This window comes from Genypterus blacodes, unplaced genomic scaffold (genome assembly GCF_046128005.1).
Source record: "Genypterus blacodes isolate CSIRO-AG114 ecotype Tasmania unplaced genomic scaffold, CSIRO-AGI_Gbla_v1 ptg000117l_1, whole genome shotgun sequence".
Classification (NCBI taxonomy): domain Eukaryota; kingdom Metazoa; phylum Chordata; class Actinopteri; order Ophidiiformes; family Ophidiidae; genus Genypterus; species Genypterus blacodes.
In genome coordinates this window covers 62,069-77,607 of record NW_027466920.1, presented here as the reverse complement: position 1 = coordinate 77,607, position 15,539 = coordinate 62,069, and the positions used below count along the sequence as shown (strand labels likewise).

At 47.2% G+C, this 15,539-nt stretch overlaps 1 protein-coding gene across 8 annotated transcripts in view; it reads right to left on the bottom strand.

Annotated features, from left to right (window-relative positions):
* The window catches only part of dmd (dystrophin), an 86,134-nt gene that overhangs the window by 9,980 nt on the left and 60,615 nt on the right, over positions 1-15,539 (bottom strand). For 4 of the 8 annotated variants that reach the window (XM_076161848.1, XM_076161844.1, XM_076161847.1 and 1 more), the window contains exons 46-53: positions 15,348-15,383; positions 5,553-5,614; positions 5,385-5,459; positions 4,315-4,516; positions 4,121-4,206; positions 3,600-3,757; positions 2,255-2,421; positions 449-560 (exon numbers count right to left, since the gene is read on the bottom strand). In XM_076161848.1, the coding sequence (XP_076017963.1) occupies positions 449-560; positions 2,255-2,421; positions 3,600-3,757; positions 4,121-4,206; positions 4,315-4,516; positions 5,385-5,459; positions 5,553-5,614; positions 15,348-15,383 (898 nt within the window). Of the gene's footprint in view, positions 1-448; positions 561-2,254; positions 2,422-3,599; positions 3,758-4,120; positions 4,207-4,314; positions 4,517-5,384; positions 5,460-5,552; positions 5,615-13,492; positions 13,750-15,347; positions 15,384-15,539 lie in introns of those variants that run through there. The other 4 variants (XM_076161849.1, XM_076161850.1, XM_076161851.1 and 1 more) reach the window with 2 other exon arrangements.

The following is a 15,539-nucleotide window of genomic DNA, read 5'->3' as shown; positions in this document are numbered from 1 at the left end:
CGGCGCACGTTTGCAGATTCAATTCCAAAAACCAGAGCCTCTCTGACATTTCAGGCTCTTGCTCTTTACTTTGCACCTTGGAGACGCGTTCCATTAGAGACATAAAGACATTCAGAGACATTAAAACAGGACATAAAACAAAGACATAAAAGAGAATAAAACAGGAAATGAAATAGATATTAAAGTTAGAGCCATCTAACTTTGATTTTATTTTGAAATTAAAATGTTTTTATGATTTTATATTAATCGATATGTATATTTATATTATTTGATTATTTAGATCACCTCTGTGTGTAGAACCGCATTTCAGATCAGATCACTTGTTTTTGTATCATTTATGGTCGTTAGGTTGATTTCAGCAGACTTGGACGCACTTCTGCTCCGTCCAGGTGGTTCATTTACGGGAATACCGGATGGGAGGAAGCGAACAGGCGGCTCAGACTCTTACCGGGGTGCAGTACTCCACCATGGGATACTGCATCTTATGGCCCTTAGCCACGCGGCCCGAGAAGAAGCAGCTTTGGCAAATGTCGTAGTTGAAATGTTTCAAACTCCGATACCTGGAAGAGAGAGCAAGAGAGAGAGAGAGAGATCACGAGGAAGCAGAGGAGGGAGGAAGAAAGGGAACAAAGTGTGCAGATGTGGGAGTGAAATTAGGGTGTAAACAAAAGGAGGAAGGGAGCCGAGCGACGGAGAGAATCAATAAAGGGAAAGATTTACAGCTCTGTTTTCCGCAGGGTGGGAGTAGTTAAAATTCTTTCGGCTCGGCACCTAAATGAGAAATTTATACTCTGTCCAGGGACTCTTCATTAAAATTTTATCGCCGCTCTGGCTGTGGAGGGGCCCCGGCAACGAAGGAGGGGCCCCGGCAACGAAGGAGGGGCCCCGGACACGCCTCGCTTTATAGAACCCTCCACCAGGTGAGGAAAATAAGGATAGAGTTAAAAAATAAAGAAATCCCCCAGCAGCCTCTTGGGTTTTACAGCTATTCTAAGGTGCTTAGGGCGCAAACATAACGACGGCGGTTTTCATCATTAGAATCCGATCATAAATCGTTCACGTGTACGAGCTGCTTTACTGCAGCCGAATTAGATGAAGGCTGCAAATTGTTTCACAGGCTCTTTGGCGGCCAGAAAGCTTCGCCGAGGTTGCACGAGTTCGATCGAACGCAGCTTCACCGTAGCAACACTACACGCCACCAGAGACGGAACGGACTTCTATGTTCAGAACCATGACCGATAACGTGGAAATCCTGGAAAGCCGCCTATTTCTTGTTCAACTTAGCTCTTTTCTTGCAGTCAGCGCTGCACGTAATACATTGTTTCTTTCGGAAAATATCTGTATGGATAAATCTGGATCATCACAGGGAATACTCTTCGGAATGTCTTGGATTTCTCAGGAGGAAACTGAGACTGAAGACTAACCGAAACTTTATCGGTTCCTCAATGATGATGACCTGTTCTCCATTCTGGCGTTCGGTCTCGAACTTTCACGATTACGACAAACCTTTTGGCAAAACATTTTCCAAAACATTAGCGGTCACACGTTCCCAAACTCCACAACCTGTTGGTCAACTTAGATGTCATGGGTGCCGACACTGAGCTTCTGGATCAATCTGCCAGTAACCAACACTTGGCTGTGCCCAGGCGAGCGAACCAGGAGAGCAGTCTTCCTCGTTTCTCCTCCTTTTCAAATACAGCAAAGACAGTACGGCGAGGCGAGCGCTCACTCCGCTCTTAAGGCTCCGGCTGTTATATTAAAGAGCAGAGTCCCGTCGTCTATCTGACAGCTCTTCACTACATTTGGATGAATAAGAAGACATTAAACACCTTAAAAAGACAATGAGTGGTGGATATCTGCAATAGCTATAACATGACTACACTTAAACACGCGTCGTCCAATGAAAGGGCTCTTTATATACGAGCACATAACTTCACAGAGCCCGTAGGACAAAGACGTGTGTGCGGTTAAATCAGGTTGATTGCTGCTGGCTGTGGAAACATTAAGGTTCAGAGAAGAATGATTCTCTCTCGCCGCGTCGACTCGGGATGAAAATGAAATTAATTTGGTGTTTTATTGGCCTTTATGTAAGGAGATGAAGAGCGGAATCCTTTAGAACAAAACGTCTCCAATTTGAGCTCGTCCCTCCCGGAGAGACGTTCGCGAAAATCCTTCGACGGGGGTTCGCCGGCGTACATTTCCTCGAATGAAATCCTCACAAAAGGCTGAATTGAAGTGCGAGCGGCGAGCCTACCTGAACCCGATGATGGGACACTCCTTGCAGATGTTGCACTTGGCCTGGTGCTTGGCCGTCTCGGCGGCGGCCACGCGGTGCAGGACGGGGAGCCAGACCATGGACTGGGGCTCCAGACGCATCCAGTCCAGGAACATGGCGGCCTCCAGCTCGGGCTTGTTGTTGGCCTGAGACAAAACAAAAGACTTTCAACTTCCTGCGTCTTTGACTCATCACACAACCTGAACACGCCAACGCCTTCCTCGTGAATCATCCCCATCAGCAGGAACTCTGGGAAAGCATAGGTTTGGGAGTTTCCACAGACACACACACACTGACACACACTTCCCAGGCGTATCAGCTGATGCAAAGTTAAACTACCTTCCACTATTCCCCCACAAGTCCACAAAATTCAGTGGGACATATTTTTGGAAGCTTTTTCATGTCGGCTAGAATTTCAAAATAAAGCTTGGAGAAGTGGGAGGAGACTGTCACAGTAAAGTCACCAGAGGGTTTAGGTGCGGAAGGAAGAAGAGGAGTAGAGCGTCGTTTAAACATCACAGTCACGTCACGGATCGAGGATGATACACCGACTCAGATCCTCAGAGAGCAAAACCTGGACACTGGATTCTTATCCAGTGGATTTTATGGTTCAAAGACGTGTCGCCGCTTCTCTATGAAACATAAGGAAACATAAAGGAAATGCTGATCTACAAGGTCGGGCTAGTTCCTTTCCTTTCCTTGCTGCTTGCGTAGGCACACACTTCATCATCTTTAATGCCTGTGGGTGTGTGTGTGTGATGTACTGTGCTCATTCGGTCCGATTTGTTTGTGGGGTTCTTCTTCTTCTTTATTTTTTTTTATGTCTGGCCATGAAATTTTCCTCAGCTTCCATTCCCATGATCCACAATCCATGCAGCTGCCTGAGATCATTGCTTTGGTTCCCCGCAGTGTCTCACACACACACACACACACACACACACACACACACACACACACACACACACACACACACACACACACACACACACACACACACACAGAGTCTGGCCCCATTCGCTGGTGTGTGTGATGTACTTGTTCTTGCTCCTGTTCTTTTTTTTTATTATCCTTGTTTTTATCGATGTTTTGTCCTTTACGCTCTTCAAAGCCCTTCTTGCAGCTTGCGAGAAGCTTTCTAAAAATAAAACTGATTTAACTTGACGTAAACAAACACTTGCACGCTTGAACGTGTGCCTGAGGCGGAGATGAACACGCAGGATACTGCAGCACACAGACTATTCTACCAATTAGGGTCCACATTCATTAGCAGTGTCTCCTGATTCATACAGCTACACTTAAAAATGTGTGTGTGTGTGTCACGTACAAACTGGAAGCAGCTGCGGACGGAGGGCTCGATGTTGGAGCCGCCGAAGGAGGCGACCTCTCCGAGCTGCCGGGGGATCTGGATGGAGTCGTGGAGCAGGAGGCCCAGGCGCCGCTGGTCGCAGAAGCCCGTCGCGCTGGCAACCTGCCTGAATAAGACTGGAGGAGGCAAGAGGAGGAAGGAGAGAAGTGAAGGACGAGGAAGAGAAAGAAAGGAGTGCCACGGAGGTTTCTCTCTAGGTTTTACTCTATTGTATAGCGAGGTGGGTTGAACATTTTTGTAAATTCCAGGCAGATCTGGATCATAATTCACAAGTTATTTACATTAATTACACATTATTTTCAGGCCATAGACAACCATTCTGTGTTAACACACGGCCACCACCAGATGGTAGCAGAGATCAAGGAGAGTACAGCCAGACTTCACAAACAAGAGGCAGACTAGAAAAGCAAGTGTTTGCATGTGCGCATGTGTGTGTGTGTGTGTGTGTGAGAGAGCGAATGTGTGCATGTGTTGCTTACATCTATATTTGTCCTCCAGGTGAGCCTTGCAGAGTGAGATGATTCCAGTTTTGAAAGACAGAGTCCGGATCTTTCCACTGCGTCCACTGCCAACCAACAAAAAACAAAGACAACAATAACTCTCCTGTGCATGTTCCTGTGTCTACTTGTGTGTATGTGAGAGTGTGTGTGTGTGTGCAACGTGCTCCACCCACGTGTCGTAGACGTTGAGCAGCCAGTTGAGGCACATGTCCACGCAGAGCGGCACGTTGACCAGGTGCGAGTGTGTCTGCTCCAGCCGCTGGTACAGGCTGGTCAGACAGGTGACCAGCTGTGAGATGTCCAGCAGCTGCTCGTTCTGCTTCAGCCCGTGCTGGTCGAACACCTCACACGCCATCGGCATGCTCAGCAGGTCCACTACAGACACGATCAGAGACAGTCACCAGAGACACACGCTAAGAATAACAGCGTCCTTCAGCAAGGACCGGCCGGGTTCAAACCCACGCCAAGCGCCCTTGAGCTGCTCAAGGGCAGCAGCCAGAGGGGAACGCCACTCCAGGGATCAATAAAGTGTCACATTATTCATCTTTATCTTTCATTAAGTCCACTAAAGGACGAGGACAAAAGAGGAGAGACGCTCCTCTAATGATACCGCATGTCCAATCAGTCAACAGACGGTAATGACCAGAACTTTTCAATCTCTTCTCTTGCAAATGTCACAGTTTCATTCACCTGTCCTATGAACCGCCCAATGACAGCAATCTTATACGTTTGCTTGATGTCGCGCTACGGAACTTTTGATTTGTGTTAGATTGCGCAACAAGTGTCTGATGAAGCTCTAAAACAAGCAGGGAAGCACTTACGTGGCGGGGAACGAGTCATCAATGTTGGGTTGATGTAATGCATATCAAACGTAACACACACTTCACAGGTTGTAGGCGGCTTACAACCACACACACACACACGCACACACTCCACAGCTCTACTAGCGAGAGACACGAGCGATGAGTAAACACACATATGGTCAGACGAGCTCCGCATGAGGCGTGAGGGGAGAGGCAAAGATGGTGCGGTTAAAACGAGGAGGAGGAGAGAAGCGAGAGAAGAACAGACCGAGGAGGAGGTGAAGAGGAGAGGAGGGTGAGATGAGAGAGAGGGAGGGGAGGCTGGTAGAAGGAGAGGAACAAAGGGGGAATGTGCGAGGGTGGAACACAATCAGAGGAGAGGAGAGCACTTAAAATAAGAGCTGGAAAATCTATACGTGTAGCGTATAGATGGTACTTACAACAAAGAGCCTTCTGCAGGCGCCGCAGCTTCATTGCCGTGCGGTACGCCGAGAAACGCACGTTGTTCAGGTCGGCTGGAGAGAAACGAGAACGGGTTAGAGACGAGGAAGAAGAAGAATGAAGGAAGGACGGGAAACCATACGCGGAAAGATCAAAGTGCGACTCACCCAGAGACTGGTAGAGCTCGGCCATCTTGGGGTGGTCCCAGCATGTTGTCTGGGTCTGGTGGCTGTGGGAGGACAGGAAGGAGACGCTACGGTCAAATACACACCTGCACAGGGTCGGTCACCATGCCGACAGTCACACTACAGCAGTAAAATGTATGGTTTAATGTACGACACGTTATGTATCCCCGGCGATTGTGACAGAGTTGCGGTTTGAGGAAGTTTGTCTGAGTCTGAAAGGGGAAGTACATAATAAATAAATAAATGAATAAATAAATAATAGGTAAATAATGTGAGGAAGACATAAACATGAATCAAAGGTCTGACGTGTGCAGTGACCGCATGAAGTCCGGCCATCCTTCTTCCGTCTGCCTGTCGCATCAATCTGAGAGCTGAAGTTTATTGGAGTTGTGACTTTTCCAGAACCTTTAGAACCACAGATGATCGATCTATGGATTGATTAGATTGAAGTGTAAATGTGGATGAATCACTGCATGATTCTTCATCACAAAGCATCGCTACGATGTCTGGCACTGGGACGGTGACTCGAGCAGCCAGCTTCCTCTCGTCTAGCAAATCAGTCGTCGTCGTGTGAGGGGAGCCATGGCAACTGTCTGATTTCCTGAGATGGTGCGAGAGTGGATTTGTGGGACATAAATGTGTTTGTTTGCCATTGTCAGGCTCTCGTTTCACGCGTCGGTTCCTGACTAGAGCCCCTCATCGGCTTGACAGAATGTTTCCCAACTGTAGAACCTCTGATTACACATTAAAGCAGACAAACGTTGTGATTACAGGACTAGTAAACAAACCCTGGCTGAAAAATCACCCAAATCCAAATCAGTCCAAACTGCACCGAACCAACTTAGATAGATAGATACAAAATTCCACCTTGTTTAACGGAAATCCAGCCGCGTGCGACCTGTAATCTTCTATGCGAGGAGTCAGAGCTTCCGGGGACAGAAAGGCGTCGAACTGCACAACAGTTGCGTAACCAGCAGTGCTTACTAATGCTGATGCTTCTGCCTCCTTATATCTCTAAAAAGAGGAGATGAAAAGGCCGGAACTGAAATGATGATGAATTACTCCGGCTTCCCAAAATCCTCCACGATATTAAGCCGGTTAGGTTTCATCAGGAGGACGGAGAGGGGGGATGAGAGAGAGCGGGAGAGGGAGAGAGGGAGAGAGGGGGAGAGAGAGAACCAGAGATGGCTGTTGTTGCTGTGTCATTCTCTCAACCATTGGCTGAGACTTTACGACGTTGCGCTGAGGGGAACCGTGTTTGCATCTGGCAGAAGATGAGCCGGAGCAGATGTATAACAGAAGAATCATTAGGGAGGGAATGGCGTTCCAAGCCGAAGACACAACGCAGGATCCAGTCAGACGCGTCAGTGTTTAGAACAATCTTTGCTACGTCAATTGTGGGGTTTCCAATGATTTGCGTGTGAAAGTCATGACTAGAGAGATGAAATGGGACAAACTCATATATCGCGAAACTAGCATGAGGTGGACTTCGTGGTCAGTCGATGAAGAGGAAATTTATAGAAAATACGATGGAAACAGAATTTGGAAATTCTCAGTTTACGTCCGACTTGGCGTCTAGCATCAAGAATGCTGTACTTTGAATTTCCGGCAGTAGAGCCCACACATTTGATCGTCAGGTCAGTCTGCGAGAAACAAGGACACATTTGAGAACACAATTATTGATTCCCAGAGATACTAGATGGTGGAAAGCTGCTGCTCCATGTTTAGTCCTGATCTTAATATCGTAGGACGGGAAAAACAATATATTTGGCGAAAAACTCGCAGCAGAAAAAACGCTACTGCCAACAGCTAACGACAAAAAAAGACATCCGAGGAGAAAAAAATTAAGATTATGCTTTGGAAGGAGACTCGTTTTGTTCTATTCTCGGTACAATTTTGGTGCAAAGACCCAACAAAGAGACAATCGCACCAAATGTGCATTCCTATTCAGCGCCGCCCCGACACGGCACGTCAATCCTGTTTTGTGAATCCTTCATCTAACAGGTCAACTAATTCACCGAGTCGTGAACCTCTGTCTGCCAATTTGCGTTTGTGGGGGAAAAACGGCAGCCAGGAGATGAAGGTTACGTAAAGCGTTACGGCCTACTACACCAATAGGTCTAGACAGCTTAAATGCGGCAGCGGTGCTTTCTGTGATTGTGCATTTAGTCAGCATTCACCATATGCCTGATTAATCCGAGTCAAATATAATGATCTGAGCTCCAATTTGCATTTCTCTGCATCATTAACACTCACTTTAAATTTAAATACTGCCTAGGAAAAAAACTCCTCAAAACTCTACTTAGACTAAATGGCAACAAAAAAAACTCTAATTATGCGACTGTATAGGAAAAAGCAGATTTTTTTCTGGTCATTGGTTCCGCTAAGTTGCCGAGGTAATAATTATTGCGCTAACACGATAAAGAGAATCTGGGCGGCTCGTCTCAGTGGCGTTAATGAGAAAGTGCGTCCGGGTGCCCGCAAGTACACGTTTAAAACGTTCATCGCCACAATAACTATGACAGTGAAGAGGTTTCAGATGCTAAATGTAATGGTAATGTGCCAGCTGCGTGTTTACATAAAGCTAATGGAAGCCACATGTCTAACCGCCGCGGCAATTAAGCTCTTCTTTGTGCACAGCGACTCAAATATAGCGAAAGTCCTTCACGGAGACAAAGAGCAGTGGAGTCATGAGAGGCAGAATCACGTTTCCGGAAACCTTGCATTTAATCACACGTCAAGCGGTTAATAAATACGCTTTCTACCCATAATCCCACAGGTGAGGGAGACAAGTGTGAGGTCCTATGAGAGTGTCTCTGTGATGCCTGAATGATTGAAGACCTTCCTGGTGCGAGTCAAAATGAAGCATGAGGCCCATTTCCCAGTGACATCAAGGTGAAAATGGATCAAATGCAATTTTGGCGGCGGCTACTTCTTCTTGATTTCCTCTTAACGAAGTGTTCAATTGGCATCCGTGTTATGATTCACTAGCAACGAAAACAAAACTTTAAAACTAACCTGCGCGTAAACACAGACTGGGTTCAGGTGAAAATGACTCAAACAGCGGACCAAAATGAAAACCAAAAATGTTTTCAGTTCTTCGACCCCAAAGAGCTGAAAATGAAAGGTTGATTTTCCTTTAGTCCACAGAGACGAAGGATTTGGCCTGTGTGCAGAGGTGACGAAGGTAAGGAAACGGTTAAACACACAGCATTCCTCACCAAACACAGCGTTTTCCCTGGTTTAGAAGTCGACCTTAAGGTGCGTCAGGAACGAGGGCGACCCAGCCCACGTTGTTAAAAGTTGCGTACGCGTCTTTATGAACACACACATACCTTTCTTAACCTTTGTCTGAAAGGCACGAACAAATAAATCCATACGTGCCTCTTTCTCTGCATACTTCCCTCGCTCCTACCTTCCTGCCTCTCCTCGCTCTCCCACACGCCTACTTGAGCTAATGAGGAGAGGGGTCCCATGGTGAAGAGCTACTTAAAAAAAACCCTGTAAGCTCAGAGTCTGAGCAAACACCGGCTCAGTCACTCAGCTCGTCATTGGAGTGGTGCTCCAAGGCACGCGGTCAAACGCTTAGAATAACTCTACGCGCCTCAGTCAGACGCTTTCATCTGAAAAGCCGCAGCGGCCTCTGAGATGCGGACATCCCACCGGAAGGTTGGTGGTTCGGCGTGTTAATTAGCAGCCGACTGATCGAGTGGCATTGACCTTCTTGTTGAAAACGTCCTTGAGCGAGGCAGGTAAGTCCGAGCCGGAGGCAATAGAAGCAGGAGAGGGAAAATGGGACGGTGTTTATATTCACAATACGTAGACGCTCTCATCCTCTGGGTTCTACACATGCAGGTCTAGAACCAATGGGCATATTGCGCTGCGCCCCGGTCCCGCCTCCACAACTCCTCCCATAAGATACATGATTGTGAACAGAGGTAAGCGATTACCCTTGAATCCCATTAAATAGGGATTGGCAGATCCTAGTCTCATACTAAAGCAATTTCCGAGACTTTTCCTTCACCAGAAATCTAGACTTTATTCATGAGCAACACACAACTTCCCAACGGTTCAGAGGATATTTCTCCTGCCCTGACCCAACATTCTGACCGTTCTCATGGAAGAATTTCCCTTCAGGTACAAATAAAGTATCACATTACATTTGGCTGTTGCGTTAAACTTCAGACCCCCAATTTTCCCGCTCCCATTATGCCAAAACCGCCCACCTGTCCTCCACACCTTATCGATTTCTGCCACCCACAGCTGCTTTGGTCGACTGCATCCAAAAGGCTTTGTGTTCGTGCGGGAGTCTTTATTTTCTTAACGTTATGCACCAAAATATCCATCAAACATGCTTTTACTACATTTATGTGTCTCCAAATCCCACACTTGGGCTCCATTGATGTTCTAAACGTTTGGTAGAGAGCGGAGCTTCTTTTACCTCAGACCCGGGTCATCAAAACAAAGCAAGTGACCCGGTGGGATTAATGAACAAAAAACACAGTAAGAGAATAATACATCTGCGCGGTGGCCTGGAGGAATCTAACATCTCCCCCTTTTTCTGTGCTCTTTGAAAGCCGACACCGTCTCCGCGGAAAATGGATCATGGCCCTAGGACAAACCAAACTGTTGATAATGCACTGTTAACTGTCAAAAGATAAACTATTACACACTGAGCAGCTCCAGCCAGGCAAGTCAGGGATTTGGTGCCTTGCTCAGGGGCAATCTGACAGAAGCCAGGGCAGGGGGAGGTGAGAGCTTTCATCATTGACACGACCCCGTAGACATTTTCCTCAAGCATAAAAGGAAGAGAACCCGGTATAAATACGTCTGCAGTGTGCATTTCAGTACACTGGGATCACTTTCTATATCCCATTCCTCCCACACACACACACACACATGCGACCACACAATGCTACATATTGCTCTTAACAGGTGGCTGAATGGCTTATTGCAGTAGTGACAGATAGGCATTTTAAATAATGGATCTGCACGGGGACACGAGTGTCACTCCTCGCTGCAGTCAATTATGGCTCTGTGATGAATGATTAAAGGTGGTTTAGGAGCGACGGCGATGACTTCCACTGCCAGTTATTGTGATTGAACCGTGGACTGTATCGTCCCTGAACACACGCCCACTGAACGGGCGACAGCCACCGGCACCGGGGATGAGAAAATCATCAAACGATCTGCTACTTTTTCCCAACACGTTGAGATCAATACAAAAACACATCGCTGCACTTTGGGAGTTTCACACCGGCGTCCTGAACGCTTCACCACAGCCGACATTTTCATAAAAATCAAGCGAGATTACGTGTTCCAACCTCCCACCTCTATAATCATCACCTGCCAGGAATAAAGATTGTGAAGGACGACCTGATATCTCGCAGGTTAAGTGCAATCACCGGAGCAAAATTGCACTTAACCTCTCGTATTTGTTGCGACCCGGATGATGGAGGACAAAGCCTCGCGGTCGCACCTGATGTATAATCACAGTTGCGCCGTTTCCCCGCTGAAGGTTAAGTGCTGTTTAGCTCAATCTGCGGCGCGGACCGAAGGCATTTTGTGGGGGAAAAAATGACGTTTTTCTCCCAAAGTGTCAGTCGAGTCCTTCATCATCATTGCCTACTTGCTGTCCTGCAAACATAGCATGACAGGGCGGTGGGCCTGACTGACCACACACACACACCTCGTGCAAGAGGAATGGCCCGTACACAGCCCACAGTCCCTTCAACAAAAGAGATGGGATTCATCAGAAACAGAAACAAATTCTTCTTTATATTCCCGTGGCCTGAAGCGAATGTTTGCTTGCTTGTAGCCGTTTCTTGCTTTGATAACGTGAGAATTGCGTGAAAACCCCTTTGGATTCAGAAAGACGGAACAACGGCTGAAGCACAACTGATCTTCTATCATCCAAGTCTCTCTTAGAAGCGAGGAAATCTAATCTCGACATCGTGGTGTGGACATCGCAACACTCGGAGCGTCTACATGCACGTTGACTTAAAAAACGAGACAAATAGTTTCTCCGGTGAAGCCTTCAGATGCATCCGTGTTGCATTTGTGTACTTAGAAGCACAGAATCACACTAATAACTCATCATTCTTCTACACAGGAGACATTTGCCATTTTGGATCTGAAATATGGAACTTTTACTGGATTCATGTTGGCGAGTCGGACATGCGACGCCTCTTCCAAAGAAGCCTGGCAGAGAGGAAATGGAACCTGAAGCCTTTTTCTGGTTTTATTGTGGCAAAGACTGATCTATTTTAATCGTCTGTTTGCTTCTTAAGGGTTCTGGTGGGCTAATTATCCTCTAAGGACTGATACAGACTAGCTACCAGTCTCTATATATAACTGTATCTGACATCTTAATACGCTAAATGGGAGATATTAACCGTATCGGGTTTCTCTTATGCTGATCCAGGAGTATTACAAGGTCTTGATATTGCTATTGACCGACGCCGACCCTCATTCATTTGGAACGTTTCGGACAAAATAGCTGAGCGGAGAAAGGGATTCTTAGATTCTCTAAATCGGATTGGGAGGTTTTGATCGATGATAATCAATCGCACTCACAGAGTCACACAAACAATGCGAGGAACAATCGTGTCCAAGCATGTCTGGACCACTGAGGTGCTTCTTTTTTTTTTGTTTAATCCATCAGCTGTGTTTAGTCAGGACATATGTACACACACACAAACCTGCAATCACACTGGTGCCAAAAACCTGCACCAGCCAGCCAGCCCGCATCCTATGCTCTCATTTCAACTCCTTCACACACACACACACACACACACACTTGTACTATCTCTGCAGGACAACCACATCCCACTCTGCTCAGGTAAATGGGACTGAAATACCTCAAAAGACGCTTTGGATCATAGATGAACAACACATATGAACCTACACACTGCTGGTGCCTCTGCCCAAAATAGACCAATGCAGAACACCAAAATCGACACACACACACACACACACACACCATGCAAAAACCCACTGGAGCATTCAGACACCGGGCTGCTTTGCTGACATGGAGGTGATTGCGTTTTGCACCTCAGTGTGTGTGCACCAACGTGTGTGTGTGTGTGTGTGTGTGTGTGTGTGTGAAGGAATGCAACACAACGCTACGTGTTTTACATTGGTGCATTTTAGGACAAACGCGTAAATAAACGGGAGGGCTGAGCTTCTGCTTATCGGTTTGCTTTGAAGAATCAAACGTCCTCCCTTTTTCCTTTTTTTTCCCCCCACCGCCCAACATGGCAACAAACGGGAGAATGAACGGATTTAGGGACGCTTAGTAGAAAACGCACCGCCCGGGTACCCGGAGGGGGGCGGCGGGTTGGGGGAGGCACACAGACCGCACACCTTGCACCGTCTCCCGGTAACAAACGAGAGCGAGCGCCGCTGGGCAGAGAGAGAGAGACGCTTGTGGAGCATTATGGCTCCCGAAGAAAGACACAAATTCACATTTTTCAGACAAACGCACACAATACCCCGTGTCATGCTTAAGACTCCGTTTACAGTATATATTCCGGTGTTAACATTTATATTCTACTTATGATGCATTATCCACTATCTCGGTGTATTTGTACAAATATTGGCTCCAAAAACGCATTGGTGCGTTTTGGGGCGAGATTAATTTGTGATGCGTTCAGGATAGACTTGCAGGCGGGCGGAAAATGCACTTGGCAAAGCGTTTTAACCAGTTTTAAACATTCTAAGACCCTTTTTTACACACGCATATTCGTAGCTACTGTTTGAGTGGAGAATCTCTGCCCCGGCTCAGGCTTCCTTCCTCGGCTTGCAGATGAAGCCCCACCGCCGGCGCGTTGACTGTGTGGAGCTTTACTGCATCACGACCAGCACAATTACCATCACCATTATTTATCACCACCATAAACAATCCGTGCCGATCCACTCACTTCCGAAGCTGCTCCCGCATCGCCGGCCGATCGCAGCCCTCCGAGTCCGGTGTGAAACAAACCGATTCCCGGGAAGAACCGAGGTGATGTTTCGACCCCCTCCGCGGTCCGACCGAGCGTCCTCCAGCACCGGAGAGAAAGCGTCCGAGATTACAGTGAACGCGAATGTGTGTCTGTATGTATGCGTGTGTAAAAGTGTGTGTCACTGTTTTTGGTTGTGTGTTCCTCTCTGCAAGCAGCAACGGTGGTCGGGGAGAGAGAGGGAGGCATGAATGCTAAGCTAACAGCAATACAACCCGGTACTTCCGGTGATTCCTTCAAAGTAAAGGCCTCACTAACTACCCAGGATAGTTGAATTGACACCAACGATTGGACCGGTAGATACAAGTCACAATTCACAACATGTTCTGTACATAAATAGTGCGATGTCACAGGAATACAACATGATCACAACTCCAGCCAGCTTTATGGCATCCGCTGTGCTTTCACTATAACTTCTTAAATGATCTCTAGCTGTACATTTGCCACGAGTGTAGACCGGAAGCACCAGTGGTTGCTTTTTGATTTTATCCAGGATGGTCATTTATTTTCACGATGATTTTGTTGTTGTTCAAATTCAATAATAAAATGAATAAAAATACTCAAAACTCAATACAGTATTCATTTGTCGACGGTATCAATATAACTGCCGCGCTCTCTCTTATAATTCGCCAGAAAAGTTGACACTTTTATTTCCAAAGGTTAATGTCCATATTACCAGGCTTTTTCCTGTTTTTGCGCATCTCTGCGGCTTGACGGAGCTCAGTGAGACAAGGCGGAGCTCAGGCTCTCTCTCTCTGCCTCTGCCTCCCTTCCCCCCATCCCACTGTTTCTGAAAGCTAAGGAGCCTCAACACCATCCGAGGTGGTTTTTCACCTCCCCGATGGGAGAGGGAGAGAGAGAGAGAGAGAGAGAGAGAGAGAGAGAGAGAAAAGGAGTGTGGGACTCTTTGCTTTTCAAGGCCGGTGGGGAGAGAGGGAGACAGAGAGATAGGGGAGGAGGGAAAGACAAAAAGGGAAAGGAGGGGGAGAAAAAGGCTCTCTGCTTTTACAAGGCACCACAGGAGAGAAGAGAAGCTGTGAAGAGACAGGAAGAGAGAGTGAGGAGGAGGAGGAGGAGGAAGAGGGGGGGTCACTTTGCTTTGGGAATCAGCGTTGAAGGCTTGAGAAATGTGGGCTATGTTGCACCAGCAAAGAGAGAAGAGCCTCTAATTTATAGGCAAGCCTGAATTGTTATTTAACCCCCCCACCCCACTGTGCGTGAATGTGTGTGTACCTGTATATGTGTAAGCACGTGTGTGTGTGTCAGAATAACAAGCAGAGACCAAGCATCAAACATTTCCCGAGTGTTGTCTGACTGATTTAAGCCCTGGATATCTCGCACCTGACTGTGTTTGTTCAGGGGGGGGGGGCAAACACACCCTTACACGGGGACAAGGTGGACATTTGAGGAAATCCTCTCCAGGCGCAGACAAGTGATCATACAGGAGGAGCAGTTTGCCGGCCATATGTCGTCGCACTGTGTCCTGAATGTGAATGAATGTGTTTGCATGCTCGTGTGTGTGTGTGTGTGTGTGTGTGTGTGTGTGTGTGTGTGTGTGTGTGTGTGTGTGTGTGTGTGTGTGTGTGTGTGTGAATGAGTGTTTAGGCTACAGCCAGTGTGGGTGTATTGAATGTTTGAGCATCGGCTGCCTACTCTGGGAGAGTCTGTGGTTTGCATATGTGTGTTACAAGCAGTATGTGAGTGCGCGGCGCTGCATGTGTGTGTGTGTGTGTGTGTGTGTGTGTGTGTGTGTGTGTGGTCAGCTATCACTCACAGCGTCTCGGTCATCAGGTCAGGTCCAGCTTTCTCTCTGCATGTGGAGAGGAGAATCTGTCACTTTTCTTCCTCTCTCTCTCGCTCTCTCTCTCTTTCATTTACTTTTACACTTTCTGTCCCTCTCTCTCACACACGCACACACAGATCATCAGTCATTGGTATGCTCTCTGGCTCAGGTGCTCTTCATTTC